General features: G+C 41.3%; 1 protein-coding gene across 1 annotated transcript; it reads left to right on the top strand.

Annotated features, from left to right (window-relative positions):
- Positions 1 to 550: 550 nt before the first annotated feature.
- ism1 (isthmin 1) lies at positions 551 to 24011 on the top strand. The gene is made up of 6 exons (XM_072437097.1): positions 551 to 1266; positions 9923 to 10144; positions 15449 to 15692; positions 19694 to 19837; positions 20658 to 20747; positions 22392 to 24011. Exons 1-6 carry the CDS (start codon positions 1132 to 1134, stop codon positions 22907 to 22909), a joined length of 1353 nt encoding a protein of 450 aa, XP_072293198.1. The 5' UTR covers positions 551 to 1131; the 3' UTR covers positions 22910 to 24011.
- Positions 24012 to 24636: the final 625 nt, after the last annotated feature.

A 24636-nucleotide genomic window follows, 5' to 3' on the forward strand; every position in this document is an offset into this window, starting at 1 on the left:
ATGTGTTCTATGTAAACGTGGATCTGTTAAACTAACTCTCTTCTTGACTTGACACAATGAGCCTTTGAAGCGCACAATAAAAGGCTTAATCTCGTTACAGTCGCCGTTTGTCTTGCTTAAGTGAAGTGTTACAGCGCCTTTAAATCACACACAAACAGTGAAACGTGAGCTGCTGCTGTTGTGTATACAGGAACCCAGGAGCCCAGGAGCCCAGGAGCCCCTCTACCTCCGCTCTGGGACGCGCCTGTGCCACTGCGCCTCCGGGGACCACCAAGGTTCCTTTAGGACTGACAAAATGCCTTTAACGTGACTGAATTTCCTCTATATAATTGAATAGATTTTCTGTTGGCCCCTGAGCGCGCGGTGTGACACTCCGGTCCCTCCGGAGCCGATGTGGGACGTTCTGAGGGTGAAAGAGTTAACGAGGGGGAGGGCGCGCGCGCGGGGGCGTGAGGTATAAAACCACCTCTAAAACACGCACTACAGGAACAGCGTGTGTCTCAGTGCGTCCTGGTCCTGTCCTGGTGTGACTTCTCCAGCTGCGGGACAGACACTCTTTTGGACATGTGGCCGGGGGACTTTGGGACATAACAATGGACAGTGCATGAAACAGCCTCAGTGAGAAGTGTCTCAAAGGGAAGTTCACTTTGGACAGAGGTTTTTTGGAGGTGCGCGGCGCAGAATGAGGAGAGAAAGCGTCGTGAAGTGGACTTGAGGAAGACTTCAGAGTGAGAATGTGGCGGGGACAACGAGGACAAACACGGCTCCAAGTTTTACGCGCGACCCAAAGCGTGAAGTGAAGCGCGCGCGTCAGACCAGCGTCGCGATATCGGTTCTCTCCGTTTTATTCTAGTGTGAAGGAAACTTTAGTCAAGTTTTCATGATAGGAACAGTGCTTGTTTGCGCGGTTCAAACGGGAACCTGGATCTAACCCAAGCCAGAATAAATAAAAGAACCTTCTTCGATCCTTTTCCCTTTGTCATTTGCGTTCCTGATCCCGAGGTGGCTCCCAAGTGGTGTTGCGGCTCCTCGTCCCCGGCGGATCCGGAGATCGGAGTCTCTGCACCGGGAGGAGGAGTGGGAGCCCCGCAGGTCACGGAGGAGCCTCCGAAGAGCGACCGCGTCAAGAGGATGGTGCGTGTGGCGGCAGAACTGCTGCTCCTGCTGGGACTTCTGCTGCTCACACTGCACATCACGGTGCTGAGGAGCAGCCCGCTGCCACAGGCCAACGTGACGAGCCTGGACCAGGACGCGGCTCTTACAGAGGTGAGGTTCACAATGGGCTACTATATGGGGTTCAAACGGTGTTTGGGGTGAAACAAAGGCTCTTTCCATGAGTTGTGCGGTGTCATGTGGGCTCCATGGCGCTCATTGACTGCTCATCCCTGGAGACAGAGTGTCTGTCAGTCCGTGCGTCCGTCAGCGGAGGATGGAGGAGAGAGGCAGGTCAGAGATCAGCTCCAGCCCAGACACACCTCCCTATTGTTGGGATTAAATGCAGGCAGTTCTCTGTCACCATGTGCTCATCACTGTCAGCCAAGTGTTCAGTTGATGAGACGAGGGTCAGAGCAGAGCTTCCAGAGCCTCCAGAGCAGAGCCTCCAGAGCAGAGCCTCCAGAGCCTCCAGAGCAGAGCCTCCAGAGCAGAGCAGAGCCTCCAGAGCAGAGCAGAGCCTCCAGAGCAGAGCCTCCAGAGCAGAGCCTCCAGAGCAGAGCAGAGCAGAGCCTCCAGAGCAGAGCCTCCAGAGCCTCCAGAGCAGAGCCTCCAGAGCCTCCAGAGCAGAGCCTCCAGAGCAGAGCCTCCAGAGCCTCCAGAGCAGAGCCTCCAGAGCAGAGCCTCCAGAGCAGAGCCTCCTGAGCAGAGCCTCCAGAGCAGAGCCTCCAGAGCAGAGCCTCCAGAGCAGAGCCTCCAGAGCAGAGCCTCCAGAGCAGAGCCTCCAGAGCAGAGCCTCCTGAGCAGAGCCTCCTGAGCAGAGCCTCCAGAGCAGAGCCTCCAGAGCAGAGCCTCCAGAGCAGAGCCTCCAGAGCAGAGCCTCCAGAGCAGAGCCTCCAGAGCAGAGCCTCCAGAGCAGAGCAGAGCCTCCAGAGCAGAGTAGAGCCGAGCCTCCAGAGCAGAGCCTCCAGAGCAGAGCAGAGCCTCCAGAGCAGAGCCTCCAGAGCAGAGCAGAGCCTCCAGAGCAGAGCCTCCTGAGCAGAGCCTCCAGAGCAGAGCCTCCAGAGCAGAGCCTCCAGAGCAGAGTAGAGCCTCCAGAGCAGAGCCTCCAGAGCAGAGCCTCCAGAGCAGAGCCTCCAGAGCAGAGTAGAGCCTCCAGAGCAGAGCCTCCAGAGCAGAGCCTCCAGAGCAGAGCCTCCAGAGCAGAGCAGAGCCTCCAGAGCAGAGCCTCCTGAGCAGAGCCTCCAGAGCAGAGCCTCCAGAGCCTCCAGAGCAGAGCAGAGCCTCCAGAGCAGAGCAGAGCCTCCAGAGCAGAGCAGAGCCTCCAGAGCAGAGCCTCCAGAGCAGAGCAGAGCCTCCAGAGCAGAGCAGAGCCTCCAGAGCAGAGCAGAGCCTCCAGAGCAGAGCCTCCAGAGCAGAGCCTCCAGAGCAGAGCCTCCAGAGCAGAGCCTCCAGAGCAGAGCAGAGCCTCCAGAGCAGAACAGAGCCTCCATGGCACATTTTAGACCTGCCTCTTTAATCCTGACTTAACTCTGGCAGCGTCTGATCCTTTCATACATCACATGCTGCTGAGTCTAACCATTTAGTCCCAAATGGGGTAATATATATATATATATATATATATATATATATATATATATATATATATATATATATATATATATATATATATATATATATATATATATATATATATATATATATATATATATTGCACATGTGAACAGCACAGAGGAGGCCCTCACTAGAGCTTCACATCCAGCCCCATGGGTGAGGGTCATGGCTCCAGGTCCATCAGTCTTTTAAAGGGTCTTCTTTTCCTGGTTAGATGTACATTTAGCTGCTACTGAAACAATTTGGTCGCTCATTCTTCAAGACTTAGTGATATGTTTTTTCATGTTTACTAGAATTACAACCTTCCACTGGCTTTAATAAACTCTGAAAAGAATGAGTGAATAGAATTTGAGCTGCATTGCTGAAGACTGGATATGTTATTAAAAAAAAACAGGGTGAAATGGTGAAAAGTTTATTCAAAGTCTCAAGACAGAAGGTTTTGCTGACTTGCGTTTGGGGATACGGAAGGTTCTGAAGGTACTGCACAAATCTTTGATTACATTTGAAACATTTCTACCATTCCATCCTGGACTAATGAGTGCTAGTCTCAATTTATAGTAACAAATCCATCAAAAACATCAATTGGATGGAAATCCTCGACATTTTAATCAGATGAACCTTGTACAGTTGACAATTTTTTGAAACTTTTGTTACTATGAATGACTGAATGAAAAATTATACAAAATATTTAAAACGTATCTTCAGAAATTTCAAAAATGATGATATTTTCATATCATATTGTTTCAGTAGTTGAGGTTCAAGATGGTTTAGAGCAAATTTGTTTTTCTTATTCCTTGTTAATTGAATAATTAAATACGTTTAAAAACCAACATAATTGATTGTTTTGTAGCTTGACTCGAATAGTGGACATAGTTTTAACATTATAACAGCGAGCCTGTCTTCAGATAGATAGTGGGCCATGCAAAGCTGAGGAAATATTCCAGGAATTTATCAAATATTTGTCCCTCTGCCAACACTGAACAGGACATGGACAATAAGAAGCGAGTCTCTCTTGACCAAACAATGTGAAATAATACACACACTAACATGCTATTTAGCACCTACACTGGGCGCGGGCTGTTGATGAAAGAGCCAGCACTGCCCCATGTAGAGACCGGGCCTGAATAGCTCCGGATGCTGAAGGCTGGAACTATGTGGGGATATGCTTGACTGGTTTGCCACTGAAGACGGTGATGTCATCTTTCAGCCGGGCTTGTCACGGCCCAGGGGGTGTATTGTTGCCCCAACGTGTCATATTTAAAATGCTATTGAGTGTGGCACAAATGACAGGATGAAGCGGCTCCTTGCACCTGAAGTGGGACAGGATCCAGGGCCAGTATCATCACCACAGAGGTAGACCAGTCCTCTGACCAAATACAGCATCTACCAGTACAATGAAATACATGACCATAAAGATGTAATGATATCCAAACCTCATGGTAGGTTACTGTATTATTTATTAGCCAGATAAACCTTTTGTGTTATTATTTTATTCATATTAAGATGACTGTAAGTCTATAATACTAGAACCTTCTTAGATGCTGGGATTCTGGTATCGGATTTTGTTGTGAAATGGCTGGATTAGACATCAATTCCAGGATATTTGTTCATTCTTTTATTTATTTTAATGTTTTTGCTCCTATACATTTTATACAAAGCTGTTATGTTGTTACTTGAAGGCAAAATAACAGTTATAACACATTTGGATCAGTTCTGTTTTATGTTTTTTGTCTTTAAAGGAAACTGTCACTGTTCTGATTGGTTTATACAAGGTATCGGCCGATACTGAAAGCCAGAGTTTGGTTATCAGTATCAGAAGTTTAAAAAAAGTTTGATCATTTTATCTCTGGTTCAGCTGCACTGAAATGGTGCAAAGAGTTGTGTTTGCATAACCATCCACAAATATACTCACGAAACACAAAAGTCTTTGGACAATATTCTTCCCCATTAGTTTACAATGATGTGGTTGACTGGTCGACATGGTGCAGATTTTGTCATGTAAATACACATGTGGTGTGGACACAGGATGAGGCGTGTGAGCAGGATGGATCGTTTTGGTTCGCACCTCCACAAGTGTAGTATTGAAAAGCATCTGGCACAATGTGCACTGCCTTCATTTCCTGCAGCCTTCCCAGGGGAAGGACCCCTGAGTGGCTCCCAATTCAGACTGGAGTCATGCCCCTTTAAGCAGCGCGCACAAAGTGAAACAAGGGGAGTGAGGAAGACACAGGGAGGACAGGGAGGGGGCGGCCGAGCGCTCTGCTCATTCATGCCTCTGTGGGATGGGGGGGACATCCTGGGAGGCCCCACATCAACTGAGCAATGGTGTGTCACTTTTGATCTCCAAATTAAAGCTCGCGCCTCGATGAGGGCGCTCACGTGACAGAGGGACTGTAAATCAGGCCTCCTTCAAAGAGGAGCACTGCTGATTCTGCTTTTGAAAAGTGTCAGTCCCCTCACAGCAGGAGCACAGGGTTCTCTCAAAGGGATCCATAGAGAGGTAGAAATAACATGACAGTCAATGTGTTCATCTGCGGTTTCTGTGGTGACCATCGTGAGGTGAAACTTTGGATCACTGCAAAGTTATTTTAACCCGAGAGAACCTTCAACAGAGGTATGCAATGAATAGTTTTTTGAACTGGTAAACTCTGACAAAGTTTCTCCCTTTGGATCTGGACACTGCAGAGGCTGAAGATAAAGAAGATGGCAGAGGAGAGAGAGTGCATTTATGTGAATGGCTTGGTAAAAGTGATTGATTTGGTTTTGGACAAAGGTATGAGCGGTGACTTCCTGGTTGAAGTTGACTCGTCCTTTAGACTTTAAAGTATTCACAATGTGTGCATGTCAATGGTGACCGTTGTCTGAGGCCAACAGGACTACAATGTATCCTTCACATTTCCCTGTAGTTGTGGAATAATTTAAATATCATTCATTTAAAGGGTATCAAAACAAAGGAAATTGTAAAATGAAAGCTTCTGAACACAGCCAGGAGCTTGTCAGAAGAGCAGGGATTTGCTCAGGCTCGACATAAACACACTCTATTGCTTTATTACATTCAGATTTAATTTTTGTCTTCTAAAACCAGTTCCCTGTCACAATGACTAAACTTGACTTGCAATACATTTTGTAAGACAGAGGTTCCCAAATTGGACCCCCAAAATGGGCCCCCACAGATTAAATTGTTATAATTTGAGTAGGTTAAATACAAGGTTAAACACAATGTTTATACTGTAACTTTAAAGTCACCTTGCGACCTCCGGCTCAGTGCCTCGGGACACAACTTTAAGAACCAATGTTGTAAGAGAGAGTTTAGTCTCACTGAGGTTAATGTTGGGTGCTCTATGTAATGTTTCTGGTGGAGGGTCCATCGCCTGCTTATTGTTATTGCCAGTAATGCCACACAAATGTCATGATTTCAAATGTGAGTATATGATTGAGAGAAATCAACACAATTTAACAATTATTCACAATTACTGAGACCAAACAGTGCGTTACTCAACTTTATGACAAGCTTTTACGGTCTGAATAACATAATAAAGATGATATGGCAAAAACAGACACATAAAAGGTACTTAAGGTAAATTTTGTTTTAAATTTGTCAATTATTATTATTTTAATTCTCACAATTATTAATTAACCTAATTTTCTTGACATCCCTAGTCATAGTATGGTATTTACTGTAACTTATCTATTTCCATGGAGTCAACCCGGTGATGGCAACAGGCCAAATTACAAGTCTGGTCTGTGGAGAATGAATTTTTGAGCAATGAAAATTGAATAAATGCAAGATAAATCAGTTCAATGCCATTCTGTGGAACAATCCAGTCCAAGCCATAATACAGTATCTCCATGGAGACAAGCCGGTGGCAGACCCTGCACCAGAAAAGCTACAAAGTGCACCTTTAAAAAAAAAAGTAATTCTTGCCAATGACCTTATTTTGTTATCTCAGCTCTAAATGTTTGCATAAGAGAGCTCGTTTTCAGGACACATCTTGCAGTAATACAAAACTATTTCTTTTCAGTGGCCGTGAAGTGTGGATTTGTTAAGTGTTTTCTGGCTCTACATCTAACTGTTCAATCAGCATCATAAAACTGAATAGTATCAAAGAAAGCTGCTTGTGTGGTCCTCAGATAAAGAGATAAATTATACTGTAGCTGTGCATTGAATACGGTGATTGATTCTTTGTTGTTTTGTGTGTGTTTTTGAGTGTCCCTTAGACGGAGCAGCTTTACAGTGACTTCTGAGGCCGTGAACTTGAAAGGCGGGGTTATCAGATGGCCATCTTGAAGTCCAAGTACTTAGGATAAACCCAGAGAGGATCCTGTGATGTTCTCATAATGGTTCAATAACTAATGCATGGGCTAAAGCTTTGGTCTGCCACTCATAATCCTCCTCCAGATTGTGCTGCCTTCACTTTATTGTCAAATTAACTTCCAAAATTCATTCCCAACTTTGATGATTTCCTATAAAGGTCATGATAAAGGCTAAATACTCCCTCTTTCATTTGATGGCTGGAGGCAACACACACAAGAACTATCTTTCCACCCAAATTACAGGCAATTGGAAAGTTAGTGCAATTATAGCAGTTGCTGGTATTGAGAAGATGTTTTGAATTCGTAGGCTCAGACTGAATGATCTGAGGAGGGAAGTCGGATACAACATGAAATTCACATTTTAAAAAGAAGGAATTTGTGGTGCCTCTGTTTTGTCCACCATTTTATCTCTTTTATCTCTTATCTATTTTTGTGTCGTACATTTCTCCTTTAACAAGCTTTATGGTATGAACTAGTGAAACTTATCAGAGGTGGGTAATACATTTACTTAAGTAACTTTAAGTAAATGTGAGTATTACTGCTGTCTCACGGCGAGTCATTTTATATTTGAGTTTAAGTTTTATGCTGAAGAATTGTTCAATGTATCATATCACAATAGCTGTTTTGGGAGAAATGTCAAATTAGAACATTGAGTATATTGTTTATGATTTAAAACTACTTTAAAATGTGCTCAACAAGAGGCAGAAACTGCTAAAGTGATATTTCTGTACTATTGAAAGTGTGAAAATATTTCCTTCAGATATATATATTTTTTTAAACATTCCAGATAGTGTGCTTTATTTAAGGTTTTGTCCTTACTATTTATTTCAAAAATATAAGTCAGATGTTAGTCCAAACCGTTATTACACAGTTATTACAGAGTAGTAATTCTTTTTACACTTTTACTTGAGTAATATTATTTTTGAAGTAACATTACTCTACCAGCCTCTGACTGTATGGTTCTTGCACTGAAATATGAATCAGAATCAGAAAAGGTCAATGAACAAAATTCACAAACATAGGAACTTGCTTTGGTGATTCGGTGCAACATAAACATACAACATAAAATTAAAAAGGGCATACATTAAAGATTTTTTTTTTTTCAATTTACTATAAGATGAAAATAAAAATAGACCTACTATGTACACAAAATGTACAGTTTAATTTGCGGATGTAGTGCAGAAAGTGAACAGTGCAGTGAGTGATTAAATCATAGTTAAAGTGACAGTATTTAAAAGTGTTCATAGAGGGAAATAAACTGTTCTTGCGCTCAAATAGTCCGCATCCAGTGTGAGAAGGGTCAGCTGCGATCCGACCTGCTGACCTAAAATAATGGACATCAATTCTAAACTGATGTGTGACCATTGGCAATCCCAAAATTCAAAGTAATAAAAACATACATACACACTGAGTACCACTTAGTAGTTGCAATCAAAGTACAGATTGAGGTACTTATTCACAAAGTGCAGTAAAGTTAATGTATAAATGTAGCTCTTCAGGTCTGACCTCGGCTGGACTCAAAGTGCTCCACTGGGGGCTTTTGTGGCCCCACAGTCACCGCAGCGTCCTGCCCGGCTGCCATTCTCCCAGCCTCTGCTCGCCACAGAAACACAGAGGAGGAGAAACTAAGCATGAAAACAAAATAAGAGCTGTGATTGATGACTATCTTTGATCTCCCCACTGCCACCTCAGAACAGAAGATTGCTGACTATCGGTCTGGTCGTTTGCGCAGTAATTGTTTCTTCTGCGCATACATTCGACAGGAGACATGTGTCCTATAGCTCTCCATTCGGGACAGACTTACAACCCCCTGTCAGCAGACCGAACGTTTCCTGTCTACAAGAAAAGCAGGAGTAATTATTTTGTAATGTTCAGCTGTGGTTTCTGCGCAAGTGCAAGTGAAGCATTGGTCTCCCGTGTTTATTTTTTGCCCGGCTGACCCGTACGAGCTATATACAACTGCAGCGGCGCACTGTCAGTTAAAACGGAAAACATATACTGTCGAGCTGTGACATTGGCATAAGTACAGGCTATATGCAGTTGTATTCTGGTCCGCACAGACAGACGCCCCAAGTATGAAGTTTGTCCCACTTTTCTTTTGGTGTATGGGGTTTGAGGCGATAGTGTCGGCTACGGAGCAATCTGAAGTTGTGGGTGTCAAGGTGCATAATATAAAATGGATTTCTGCTTTAGGTACTGACACATACCTGGTTTTCTGTTGTTAGCTCACATAAAAACTAACCAACTAATGACTGGACAAATGATTATGTCTATTGTACCTAGAAACCTTTTAAAATATATTATTAACCAAATGAAGGTTGAAATATGGTGACTGACGGCTTCTAGAAAGAGAATATTTACAATTTTAAGTATAACATTGAGAAAAAATTATAAATTGTTGATTCTTTTTTGATATTTTGATTTAATAATGCTGCTCACTTTGTTATCAAGTATTTTTGTATGTGTTTTAGAGTCTGTATAGTCCAGATAACGATCAGACATTTTAAAGTATCACTATGATTATTTTTTATAGTTGACTAGTACCAATTATTGTTTTTAATTGTTAAATCTCTGCTCAAGACAAGGCACCCACATCTCTGCAGTTCCAGATATGTTAGGTTTGCTAAAATTATCCAGACAAACTACTCTGCCCTACTGTTGGGGTACGTTTATGCTAGATTTCATAATGCAATTGTAGTTTTACCAGTCTATATGATTATAAACACAAAAGCATTGGTTCTTGATGTTCTGCCCTTTTAAAATGGATATTTACACTTGTTGTTGCTTTTATATATATATATATTCCAACCAGCTCATTGGGCATCTTTGTTTTTCCTCACAGAACAATATCAACACAAAAAGGAGCTCCTCTGGTCAGCTGGAGTCAGAGCGGCGCAGGTCTGGTCCAGGACACCGCTTGGCCCCTCGTCCTGCCACTCTGCCCTGGGCACAAGGCACTGGGAGCAGCCTGCACAGAGACACGCCCGGGGCCTTCCTCTTGGACCTCCACAACTTCCCTGACCTCTCCAAAGCCGACATCAACGGGCAGAATCCAAACATACAGGTGAGTGTTCTATCAACGCATAGACTTTCAATGACTTCAAGCAGATGCGGAAGAGCTGCAAATAAGTTTAACCTAAATAATAAAGCAACCAAATGAGTCTTAGAACTGTATCGATAATATTAGCTTTTGGTTATTATTGATAGGTAGAGAACGTTGAGGGAACTGATAGTGCAGCTGCTGTGGCAACAATGGTGTGGACAAGGATTGCAATTCAGGGTGAAAATAATAGGATGACAGATGGGAGAAAGCACAATTATTTGTATTACTTTAGACATAATCAGCTGCGAGGCAAAGACAGATTGTTATTTGGCTCAGAGTGTTATGGACATTGTTATGTTTACATGCCAAAATCTGATCATTATCTGATTTCTGCATTTTTAAGATGTTTAAAATGACAGCTAAGGTTTATGTCCCATTTTAATAATCTTATAACTCAGAAAATGTTGAGTGTGCATGTAGCTATAGCCACTCCGACTAGTTTATTTTTTTTCATCCCAGCTCTGACCTGCACAAAATATTGCCATCCCCAAAATAAAAGTATGGGAGCCAAAGTCATATTTGGTAAAGCGTAGCCGTAGCGATGACAGAAACATCCCATGTTATCCCTATGGGGAAACCGCAAAATCTCTAAAATGACCACATTTTTACACTTCACACTTTAACAAACTCCTCCTAGGGCGATTATCCGATCAAGTTCATATTTGGGGAGAATCATCTACACAAGCGGGGCATCAAAAGTTATCCATATTTTTATTCCAAGTGTCACGGTCTCTGTGCGCTGGAGCTGCACATTTGACCGATATTTGTCTTCATTTGCACTGGTTAAGCACAGCATTGTACATGTCCAATGTGTCACTGTCTTAGTTCTTAGACAATTGCGTTAGCGCCATCTCTGTAAAATGCAGAGAGCAGAGTCGGAAGGCCGGCGGCCCGCGAGGGCCGCTGGATGCCGCTTGCGGCTTTAATTTTTATTATTTTTCTTGTTCTTCTGCTTTTTGAGCTCTAATTTGACCCCCTGAACATGCTCAAAAACTCACCAAACTTTGCCCAAAATTCAGAATCGGCGAAAAATTTGATTTTTCTGGGCCATTTTTTTTTTTCGTTAAAAAATGGCGTGACAGCGCCACTGACAAAAGTCAAAATACATTGCACCTATGGGAGACGCCCCGAGGTCAACTTTGTCGTAGAGCTACGAAATTCGGGACACGCATTCCTCTCGTGAGGACAAAAACAAAATATTACTGTGACCACGCCCCCAGACTTACCCTATGCCCGCCATCTTCCTTTGAAAATGAAAACACGCTGAGTTAGCCATTTTGTTCACGTCAAACTTTGACGAACTCCTCCTAGGGCGTTTTGCCCACCGACTTCAAAATCGGCGTACGTCCTCTGGACAAGTGGGGCATCTAAAGTTATCAAAATTTTTGGGATACCTTTTATGGTCTGTGTGCGGCACAGCCGCAAAGTTGGACCACTTATTTTGGGATATTGCAAATCTAAAAATTGCTCCCATTTGATCAAAACGAGTCCGATTAGGACCAAATTTGAATCAGTTGTTAAACTTTCTAGTTTTGACCAGTTTATGAAGACAAAATTGAAATGGGCGCGATAGCGCCCCCTACAGAGTGACCTTTAAATTAACATTGAAGGTCAAAAATTAGTTTTATCAAAATGTTCTAAACTTTACCCAAAATTCTATTTTGCCGTCCCGATCACAAAAGCCAATCAGACAAATGCCTTCATTTTTACGGCGTAGTCGTAGCGATGACAGAAACATCCCATGTTATCCCTATGGGAAAACCGCAAAATCTCTCAAATTACCACATTTTTATGTTTTACACTTTAACAAACTCCTCCTAGTGCGTTTTGCCCACCGACCTCAAAATCGGTGTACGTCCTCTAGACAAGTGGGGCATCTAAAGTTATCAAAATTTTAAGGATTACTTTTACGGTCTCTGTGCGACGGAGCCGCAAACGTTTCCCAGAATTCTGACTATTTGGCCTTCGGAGTGGCCTATAAACAATAGAGTTTTTTCCAAATGACATGATATTTTGCACAAAATTCTCATTTGCCATCCTGATCATAAAAGTATGAGAGCCAAAGTCATATTTTGTACGGCGTAACCGTAGCGATGACAGAAACATCCCATGTTATCCTTATGGGAAAATCGCAAAATCGCTCAAATCACCACATTTTTACGCTTCACACTTTAACAAACTCCTCCTAGGGCGATTGTCCGATCAAACTCATATTTGGGGAAAATCATCTACACAAGCGGGGCATCAAAAGTTATCCATATTTTTATTCTAAGTGCTACAGTCTCTGTGTGGCGGACCCGCAAATATATGTCACAAATGGGAAAACAGCGAAATCTCTAAAATGACCACATTTTTACGCTTCACACTTTAACGAACTCCTCCTAGGATGAATACCTGATCAAGTTCATATTTGGGGAAAATCACCTACACAAGCGGGGCATCAAAAGTTATCCATATTTTTATTCCAAGTGTCACGGTCTCGACCGACATTTGTGTTCATTTGCACTGGTTAAGCACAGCATTGTACATGTACAATGTGTCGCTGTCTTAGTTCTTAGACAATGAGGGCGCGTTAGCGCCATCTCTGTAAAATGGAGAGTGCAGAGTCGGAAGGCCGGCGGCCCGCGAGGGCCGTTGGATGCCGCTTGCAGCTTTAATTGTTATTATTATTATTATTATTATTATTAGGGGTTTCCACATGATGAGACACAAGAGTCTACGAGAACAAGACTTTGACGTTTATGATTTACAAATTGTGCCATTCTTTTTTATTTATTTTATTTCATATACTTGCTGTCATTGTAACACGACTTTTTGGAACTACAGCTTGTCACATGGGGAAACAAACCAGCACTTTTGTTAAGTTAATCCAAATGTTTAAAAAAAAATGTGAAAATAAACTTAAATCTTGGCCCATCCCTGATATAAATTTTTGCACAAATCTTCTTTTTAGTACATTTTATACATAAGTTAAGTGTATCAGAACAAACATAAGTCTAGAGTAGGTTAAGGGACACTTTATTGTCCCTGTAAGGAGATTTGTCCTCTGTATTTGAGCCTTCGTTCTTCTTTATCTCTTCCCTGTACAGCATGACTACACAAGCACACAGGAAGGTAACAAACAGGAAACAGGAAAAGGATCTTTGGTGCACATTGTTACACACTAGCACCCCTCTTCTTCCTCTGTCTCATATTATACAGAGAGGTCCCCACGTCCATCATAATGACAGTTGAAAGGCATTGACTAACACTTGTGCTTATGTTAATGTTGCCTTCACTGCACAGATGTGTTTAAATCATTCTGCTGTCTAATCCAGCAAAGGGGGTCTCCTTACCATATCTGAAGGCATCACCACTAAATCCCAGCACGAACAAAGTGTATTAGCCATCTCAAGGCCTCAAGATGTGGGAAGAGAGCCGGGTAACCAATTGAGCAGGGGCGTGAGGCGGTGGAGGGACAGGGCGGGGTGGTTGAGGGGGCGAGGGGGGTGTCTTTGATCCCAGGATTCATCTGGCTTTCATGGTCTGGAGGAGGCCGAGTAGCCCTTTGAACTCTGTGTTTAGGTGGAGAGAGGGTGGCTGAGGGGCAGGGTGCAGGGGTGGTGGTGGTCCCTCTCATCTGGGAGGCACATGTGTTGGAGCCAACAGGAGAGCAAGGGGCGAGCTTTGGGGATGCAGATCAGATAGTGACATTAGCCGAATCACCTGATTCTAAGTATTGCATTGGATAATACACTTTGGAAACAAACTTTTTCAAATTGCATGACATGTTAAAATGTGTTTGACTTATCATTTTGTTGAAAGGGAAATGAGGTAACCAGTATTTATCCTATAACAGTTGTCCGAGTCCATCTGGACAATGTTTTTGAAATCAAGTCTAGCTAGTCTAACGAGTAAATAAGTCCAGGGTAAACTCTTCTCTAATTTTAGCTGTTCAAAGCTCAGGCCAGTGCTTTCAGATTGATAATGGGAGCCAAAACATCTTGATTTCAAAAACATTGTCCAACTGACTAAATGTTGAAATGTATTTTTTCCATTCTCATTGTTATGGCATGAAAGTATTTGACTTGTCTAAAGCAGCGGCCCTCAACATTTTTCACCTCGCAATTGAGCAAAGCCCAAGAGCGCTACCTATGGATTTGTGGATATATCAATTTGCTATAGATTGATATATATTTATTAGCAGCTCAGTGGCAGAGTGGCTAGCACTCTTGCTTCACAGCAAGAAGGTTGCGGGTTTCTGTGCATTTTAAAAAATCGTTATGATCATGATTATGATTATTATGAATATCTTATCTTATTACCAGTGAGTTTAAAGTGGGTTTTAGGTTATAGACACGCAGTAGGTCTTCTTTACTAGCCGTATAATAAAATTTTATTAAAATGTATAAACCTGCAATATAAAACTGGGATAGGAAAATTTGTTTGTTTCAAAAAATAAATTGCTACCCTTACTGTATATAGTAGGCTACAGTTGGTTATTTTGAAATAAAATACAGTGGCACAAGTAAAAAGGCTAATAGAAGTTTAAGCTTATCATCACTTGTAGCTCTTCTATTATATCAGTTATTTGGTGATAACCATGGTAACGCTTAAGGGAGGGGCTTGACACTTGGAGAAATTCAGTTTTCCTTTTCAACAGACGACGGTCCATCAGTGAATCCACAGTCACTTGTGCGCCACAATAAACGTAATATTGATCACCACTGCTTCAATGATCAAGCAGTCGATCGCAATAAATGGGTTAAAAGTGACCTGTACTGGCCCGTTTGAGGGGACTGAACTGTCCCACAAACGTGCTCCAGGTTTGCTTCAAGCTAGGTGACCATTGCACGATTTTGTCCGTCTGCGACGAAAATTGTTCTGATGTTGGGGAAAATCACAAGTCGTGGCTTAAAATCATGGGTTGTAAGTTTCACAGAGAGACAGACAGAAAGACGATCTGAAGTTTCAATTTATACAAACCTGTATATTTTCTCATCTTGGTTGAATGGTGAGCCATCTCTTGCTGCTTCTATGATTAGTCTCTGTCAAAAATGCAAACATGAGCATTCCTTAACCAGCCTCTTGTGATTAAATAGTGTGGAAATCAGTAAGTTCATTGTCATATTGTGCAACATTCTAGTCAAATCAATCCTTTCCATGAAGATGAGCAATAGCCCCTCTACAAATGTTACATATTGCACCACATACTGCAATCTTACCTTTGCTTTGCAGTTTGCACATTAGCTCCATTAATGTGGTTGTTGTTTCTGTTCCATGCAGGTAACCATAGAAGTGGTGGATGGTCTGGAAGGTCACGAACAAGAGAAAGGCCTCCATAAAGAGACCAAACCAAACTGGGCTTCACCAAACTGGAGGAACTGGTGGCCCCACTCGTCCCCCTCCTCAGGCACCCACCAGAATGAGGAGCACAAAGCCAAAAACGAGGACAGCAACTTCCTCAGGCCGCCTCCGGACTGGGACCGGAGAGGAGGCGCTGGAGGAGGCAAAGCTCAGACTGAATACGGTGAGGACATGTTTGCAAGAGACGTTGTCAATGAGTGTCAATGGAGTAATGACATTTTTCTCATGTAAGAGCTCAAAACATCTGAAATCTGAAAGAGCTGCTACTATCTAATAACAAATATGAAAGTCTCCAACACTGCAAAATATTTAGTTTGTACCTGACATCGAAAAGAAGTAAACAGTAGAAAATCAGTTAAACAACATGAACGCTACAGCTACGCTCACATTTATCACTGATACTGACTGTGATCACACACAGGACTCGGACTGATTAGCTGTCTCTCCTTAAATAAGCTGTTTCTGTGTGTTATGGAAACGAACTGTGGGGCAGATTGAAGTGCCCTTTATCTCCCCATGCCATTAGCAAACAAGCTCTTCATTGTAAGAGCGACAACAGAGAAACTCATTTCCGTTTATATTTTTCCGTATAAAATTAATTTGCTTAAAACAAAAGCTCAGCGGACAAAAAAAAAAACACATTTTATCGTTTTTTATGCTGCCTATAATTCTGACACTCATAACCTTAATAAAGACAGATTCCCAAAATATGGTGCAGGTTCCACTAGCGATAGTCTTCTTAACAGTGCTGATTAAAGCTAGTTTACTCTTTACCGCTGGTTTAGTTGTGAAGTGATTCTAGTTCAAGTTTGACTAGTCCTGGTTTACTCCTAGTTTATACATTCAGACTTGGTTTAGTTGTAGTTTAGTCATACCATGTCATAACTGCTACTTAGTAAGCCAATTCTTTTCAGCATGTGAACTGCAGTAACATATTTTACCATTCGTTTTTGTGGAAAATATGGTGTTCACTCATTGCACATAATGGAACTATTCCTTTTGACCAAACAATACACTGAGGCTAATCTGAGCTCAATAGGAAAACATTTTGACAGAGCGGGAACCAAATACTGGCTAAATCTTATTCAGATCAAGGACACTTTGATTGTCTGTTAGAAGTCCAACTATCTAGTCACTAATTACAATGATGGCTACTATTCCATAAAGAAAACACAAGGGTTAGAGTTGGTAAATATTGTGGGAAAAAACCCCAGAACTATTTTTCCTCAATAACTTTGAGAAAGGACCTTTTTACGCCGGTCTACAGATGTCCGTAGTCCGATGGGGAATCTGTAATTTAGCGATTTGCTGATTTAAGCTGTCACCATAATAAGTGCAGTGGTCTCGGCGGAGCCCTGATTGAAGCCTTTAACACTCTTTTATGAGCCGGATTCCAATGTGGCACCGGGCAGCTACGTGACACAGTTAAAACGCATCACAACATCAAAGTTAAAGCAGCGGGAACAGGGGCTACAAGCTGCGTTTGTCTGCCACACCGGCTCACAACAGTTAGCCAAAAGATAAATCAACCACGCAAGAATTCAGTCACACCAGAGGTACAGTATCCGTCAGTCCGTGTCAGAGCATGCCCAAACCAACATGGTTCAACAGGAATGCACGCGCTGTGGAAAATGACACTTTATCCACTTGCACTGCGCTGGTTTGTGAAGCCGTTTTATAATCTTTTTAATGCAAACCAAAGTCCCGTGTTTAATGTTTCTGACTTATCGCTGCGGTCAGCTCCGTCTTGCTTCATTTCATACCACTCCACTGCACAAGGGGATAGTTTATCACCATTAGGGTCATGGTTTTGAACTAAACGGTCGTAATTGTGGACAAGCAGTGCGGGTCGTCTGTCATTAAGAAAATATTTCGCCAGGAACATGGGTAGAGTAGCCAAAAATGCAAGCAAGTCAATGTGCTGTAAAAAGTAGTCATTTAAATAATTACTTAATAGAAGATATATGGTGTCAATTCAAGATATTTATATCCAAATCCAGTTTTTTTTATAAAGGCTATTTTAGAAACAAAACCGTTTTCAAAGTGTATAAGAAGTGCTCAATTCTCAAAGTCCTAAAACAATAAAACCAATAAAAGTCAACCAAAGCAAAACCATATAATGGCAGAAGATAAGTAAAATAAATTCAAATAAAATAAAGAAAAACAGATGACCTCACAATGTACACAGTGTTAAAAGCCAGAGAGTAAAAGTGGCTCTTAAGATGAGCTTTGGTTAGCTATATGGTTATAATGCGTGATTTAAGTTTAATTTATGTTCAAGCAGCACACTGAATAGTATGTACTCATAAAGTAGACGTATTATACTTTTTTTGGGGGTACTTTGTATTGAAATATTACGGAAGTAGATCATAATTTTACATTTTGTTCATTGTAAACAGTAATATTGATCTAAACCGACTTAGTTCTAGAAATTAATTTATTGACTTCCTGTTCAAAAATGCAGAACTGATAAGCCCCGCCTCTTTGTGGTGACAGTTCCTCTAACACTCAGCAGATTGTCATTTACATGTTTTTATTTCTGAAAAGTGTCTACGTGACATTTTAGAACCATACAGGTGTCACTCGGAGTCTTAGTTTTTCAAATAATCGCATCTAAGCACAGGGAAGTGGGCGGAGATAGGAGGTAAGTGAAAACAGGAATTTTTCAAACCTCAATTGCTTGACAAAATAGGATTACTCAAACATGCAGGAATCAATCAGCAGACATCTTTGAGGAAAATTAATGATGCAGACACACTGATAAAGTTACTTAATCCCTTAAAACCCCAGAAAAAGTACCATTTCAAAAGTTGCATAAAAGTATAATAATGAACGGTTTGGACAAGCTGTGCAATCTGAGCATTTCAAAGTGTCAGTAGAGGGGAAAGCTTTTAGTCTGTCAGTTGTCTATTCTGTCCAAGCAACCGTTTAACCAGCACGTCTCTTCACGGGCCATATTGGGCGACAGGAACAGGAAGTATATGCCTATCAGGGCTGCATTCATACAAAATGCCCATAATGAGGGGCAGATGGCGGCGGGGGGGGGGGCGTATAGGAACAGTTTGGAGCTTGGCCAGAAACACTTCCATCCCAACATGCCCACATTAATTCTGCTCATTGATGGAGAGCTGCTTTCAAGATGTGTTAGCGTCGTGCGTTAGCGTGCGGTGGGGACAGCATCAGCGCAGTGATGTGGTTCAAGTCCAAGCTAACTGTTTCCATGTATACCCATTATAGTGATCTGCTCGGCAATAATTGGAGCTAAAGTGGATTGCTTGCCATTTCACTTTTATTTCCGAACACTGAATCCTGGATAGAACGTATTATTATTATTATTATTATTATTATTATTATTATTATCATTATAACTTTCAAGTTTCAGTAAAAAAGGCAGTTTGTTGAAAAGACTACTCTGAAAAAAAGACAGAGAAAAATCTAGCATGGGTTAAAAGGACTTCATTAATCATTTTAACCTTAATTTCAGCACTTTTTCACTATTTTTAACCGGTTTCAAGGTTACCTAAAAAGTAAACTCCAATAAGATAAAGCAGTAAGTGAGTACAGTTTGCTTACCCAATTGGCCGATACAAGACAAAACATTTCAACAAAATAGAATCATCAAATAAATCCTTTAAACTAGTCAAAGCTAAAATTGGGATATATTATTACCGTATTCTCCGCATTATACCGCGCACTTAAAAGCCTTTAATTTTCTCAAAAAATGACTTATACGCCTTATATATGGATTAATTCTGGTTGTGCTTACTGTGCTTGAAGAGATTTTGTTTCACTTAATGTGCCTTATAGTCCGGTGCACCTTATATATGAAAAATGATCGAAGATAGACCATTAATTGACAGTGCGCCTTATAGTACAGAAAATATGGTATCATTGTCATTGATTCCAGTAATATCTAACTAAATAATAATCAACTAATTCAAGTTATACCTTTATTTAGCAGTAATCTGGTCAAAGTAGTTTTATTGATAAAGTTACTCAGCTAAATATAACACAGTGAATTGAACTTATTATTACGGCAGACCCGCTTTCGTCTCCTAAACGGCCAATGTCAAAACCTTAAGTCCCTCGCCCTTTTATGTCCTGCCCTACACATACTATTAGCTGGTTATTAACAGGCGTCTCTGTTTCTCTCCCTGTGCTCAGACTACATGGACGGAGACGGCGACTGGAGCGCCTGGTCCAGCTGCAGCGTCACCTGTGGCAACGGGAACCAGAAGAGGACCCGGTCGTGTGGATACGCCTGCACCGCCACCGAGTCCAGGACCTGTGACATGCCGAACTGTCCGGGTAAGACACTTTCTGATTGGTTATTTCTAGGCATTTTCGGGTATTCGGTCCCTTTTGTAAATTATAACAAAATGCATTAACTTCATTTGACTAAGGCCCAAAGTCACTGGGATGATCGAGTAAACATTTCCATCACCTCTTTGCTCTGTATGAAAGCATTTAACTGATACTGATGATAAGTACTCATATATTGCAAAAAATCAATCTCTCACAAACGATACGACACAGACCAATTTGAAGCTACATCTACATTGGGCTGAACATAACGTATAAAGTATTGGTATACCTAACCCTAACCCTAATATAAAAGTAAATAATTCTAAATATACTATACAAAATAAGAGTAGAGTACTTTTCATGCACAACTCAAAGTGCTTTACATAGAATTGAAAAAGACACAACAGGTGGTTCTACACGAGAAAAATGGCCAAAAGGAAACTAATATTGAACTTGATCATACAGTTTATTAGTTCTTTTTTCTCCCAAAAATTATCCAACCCGACCAATAATTGGCAGTAACAACCGTGTTCCCATTTAATCACTACAGGCCTATTACAGTGTGTCATTTGCCTATAAGGGAAGTGTATTAATGAATCGTGTATCTATAACGAGGGGATTCATGCACCGCTTCCTTGCCACTTCCTCTGCCATTTTTTTGCAGCCGTTTTATGATTTGTTTATTCCACCATCCTCTAAACCAGACCAGCTGTTACTATGGAAGATTCAAGAATGCCGTGGAACATCTACAGTTTTTTTTGTGCTGATGCCGGAGCCTTTGGTCCTTCTCACCATCTTTGTATGTGCCCTCATGTGTCCAAAGGTATTGAGGACGCTTTCAAGACAGCCGCTACTGAAGTGAGTCTGCTGGCAGGAACAGATGATTTCAATGCCACAGAGCTCTTTGGAGTCGGTAAGTGTCTGTCTCTCTCTCCACATGATTCCTCATTCACATGTGCCGGCTCTGTCAAAGGCACTCCATCCATCTGGCCTTGGTACTTTCTGAACACATTTAGCATTCCTCCTGCTCGGCCTGCTCTCCATTACTCTACAGAGATGGAAATGTGCGAGAGAAATGGCCCCGTCTGGCTCTGGCTAACACATCCCGCTTCTCTGTTCTCAGTCAAGCCAGTGACAGCGAGAAGTAATGTCACAAAGTTCACTTTTTAGCTTTGTTTGTTGTTTCATAAAAATAAAAACGCTATATCAAGCATAAGCTGGTTTGATATTAGCTGTTGATATTAGCTGTTGATATTAGCGATCAATTAATTTATTACAGAAAGGGGTTCAACTTTTCTATAGAGCTTGTGATTGAGTGTCGAGAAATGAGCATCATTGTAAAAAAACAATACAAATAAAAATGATGGTTAACTATTGGTAATTATATTTATCACTGTCAGAATACCTTTGTATGAATGCTAAGTTAAGTTTTAAGCTTTTTTTTTTTAAATCTCCGTGGATTCATTATTGCGTTGACTGACATTTCTAAGAGTGGTGACGACACAATCTCGATCTCTGTATCCATATACTTTACATCACATTTGCTCTTGCCTGTCCTTGTGTTAATGCTACTTACCCCTGCTTTCCTCCCTCCGGCCAAAGGTAGATCGATTCAGCTTTATTCTCTGCTTGAAGGAAACGAAGCGAGCGTAGCACACAGGGAAACGGCACAATCTCGCTGCCTCGTTGGAGGATTAGCCTTTGGTCTAATTTCGATATAAGGAGAAATCTTCCCATTGAAAAGTTTCACACAGTCAAAACCTTCTGGATTTGAGGCTTTACTTCCACTTTACTTCCAAGCTGAGTGTGTACACGCCACAATTGCTGGGATCAGTCACTCCACCTGGACTGAAATGAAGATTTAGGATATTTATTTAGACATTTTATTATGAAGACTCCAAACTACAATACAAACCTGATAATTCTTGCCTTATTTTATGTAGATTTAAAGCAAATTATGTAGATTTTATGATGATTTGGCTGCTGGTTGCATCGCTTCGTTTTCACTCTTCCAGCATTTTGCTCTTTACCCTGTTACTTCATTATATTTTTGGCCTTTTTGAAGCTTAACCTAAAGTATGTTCTAATATATTAGTTAAATGGTTAGATTTAAGTCAATTGTATTTGTTCTTTATCTTTATTTTAGATTTAATATCTATTTCCCCACTGTTGGACAAATAACCTTTCTATTAGCTTATCTCATTTAACACAAAACAAAATATTTCAATGGTAAAAGTTGACACAGTATGTACCGTATTTTCCGGACTATAAGTCGCACCAGCCAAAAAAATGCATAATAGAGAAGAAAAAAACATATATAAGTTGCACTGGAGAATGAAATGTGGTTGCAAGTGTGAAAATAACAAATAATATCACACATAAGTTGCTCCAGAGTATAAGTATAAAAGTATGAATATAAGTATAAGTCACACCCCGGCCAAAACTATGAAAAAAGGTGCGACTTATAGTCCGGAAAATACGGTATCTACATGAGGTTCACATTCCTTTTTTTGAGTGTTATAAGCGTACAGAGAATGACCTATGTCGTTTCTTTCAGACACCGACAGCTGTGAGCGCTGGATGAACTGCAAGAGCGACTTCCTGAAGAAATACATGACCAAAGTGGCCAACGACCTGCCCAGCTGCCCCTGCTCTTACCCCACAGAGGTGGCCTACAGCACGGCCGACGTCCACGACCCTCCCACAAGGAAAGACTTCAGGTGGAAAGACGCCAGCGGGCCCAAGGAGAAACTCGAGATCTACAAACCCACCGCCCGCTACTGCATCAGGTCCATGTTGACGCTGGAGTCCACCACTTTGGCTGCTCAACACTGCTGCTACGACGACAACATGAAGCTCATCACGCGAGGCAAGGGGGCGGGGACTCCTAACCTCATCAGCATCGAGTTCTCCGCCGACCTGCACTACAAGGTGGACATCCTGCCGTGGATCATTTGTAAGGGGGATTGGAGTCGATATAACCAGGCGAGACCCCCAAACAATGGGCAGAAGTGTCCCGAAAACCCACAAGATGAGGACTACTATAAACAGTTTGAAGAAGCCAGGGAATTTTAGACTTAAATCAATCATTGGGACAGCGGAAGTATAAGAGTCTAGATTTGAATAACTTTTTACATGAACTCGTCACGGACATTTTGGACGATATTTCAAATGTATAAAATGGAGATACGAATCACATATTGTGTACTATTTGCAGCTATTGTGATAAAGGGACTTCTGAAAGAGGGAAAATGATGGTTCCAAGAATGTAGACTGTCCGTGTTTGTTATAGTGATTCCCAAACCTTTTACACCGTGTACCATCATAGCTTTACAGGCACCATTTAAAGCGGCACTGAGTAACTTTTTTCCATCAATAAAAAGAACATTATAGTTACAAAAACAATTGAAATGGCAAAGGTTTTAAAAAATGTCACCTTAATAAAGCGCTTTTCTACCTCTATTGGGCACTCAAGCTCTTTACATCAAGGAACCACTTCACCCATTTACTCAAGTGTCTTGCCCAAGGACACAGCCGCTGATCGTACTGGTGGGAGCAGGGATCAAACCCGGGCTCCTAAATCAAAGAAGTTACTCAGTTCCGCTTTAACTGACTAAAAGGATCCTAAATCAGAACTGACATGAGTTTAAACCCAGGGATAAAACGGGGATCGCCGGAAAAACGCATTTCTAAATAAGGACAAAACATGGTACGAACAAGAAAAACCAGGAAAACCAGATGAAGCCTTCAACGTTTGAGAGCCACTGAAAGCTGAATGTGTGTTTTATAACAATCTGTGTGAAATACTTCTTTGGGTCGAGGACACAGGACAGGGTACAAAAACATTCTCATTTTTGACTGCTAAACTGATAAATATGTCCGAGTATGTTTATATAGATCTTGTTGCCAATAATTGACAAGTTTGTTCATCACTCCTCTTTGTAAAAAGCAGTGCATTATTTTTGTAAAGTATTTATTTTTATCGTCGTAGCTGTGTATGACTTTCGTGTCGATGACTGTCGTTTTGAAGTTTCCCGTGGCAAACGCTGACTTGATTTCTTTTGGTCCGCCCCGAGTTAGCACCAAAGTTAACACGAAGCAAAGAGAATGTGTGAATAAAACTGTTGTACGGAAAGAATTTTAAGATACAAATCTATAAATAAATTGTTAAAAAGCAGTGCATTTGTTTATATTTGGCCTTTGCTCAGTCATAATGGTAAACACACGGATTATAAAGATGTTCAGTGAAAAGTGAACCAACTACTAATGAATGTTACAGTTTTAGTTATGCTATTTTTTTTAATACAAACACATTTTTTTTGTACAGGGACAAATACCGTATTTTCCGGACTATAAGACGCATCTTTTTTCATAGTTTTTGCCGGAGTGCGACTTATACTTATATTCATACTTATATGAATCGGAGCGACTTATATGTGAATTTTTTTTTTTTTCACACTTGCAACTGCATTTCATACTCCAGTGCAACTTATACATGTTTTTTTCTTCTCTATTATGCATTTTTTGGCTGGTGCAACTTATAGTCCGGAAAATACGGTATATAGATGTACAACTAAGCCACACAGCACTACATTTACCAAGTTAGTACTAGTAATGTCACCATTATCAATAACTTTTACTGTACTTTTTGAAACACTGGAGCACATGTTCGAGATGTCTTTTTCCCATAACAACTGTACTTTTCTCATGCGGTTTGGCCTTGTCACTCGGGTCATAATCTGGGCCACTTCTGACACCGCGGCAAACAAAGCCCCGGCTTTAGCGTCCGCCGTCAGAGGACA

This window comes from Eucyclogobius newberryi, unplaced genomic scaffold, assembly GCF_026437365.1.
Source record: "Eucyclogobius newberryi isolate DKJ021-1_F unplaced genomic scaffold, fEucNew1.0.hap1 SCAF_8, whole genome shotgun sequence".
Taxonomy (NCBI): domain Eukaryota; kingdom Metazoa; phylum Chordata; class Actinopteri; order Gobiiformes; family Gobiidae; genus Eucyclogobius; species Eucyclogobius newberryi.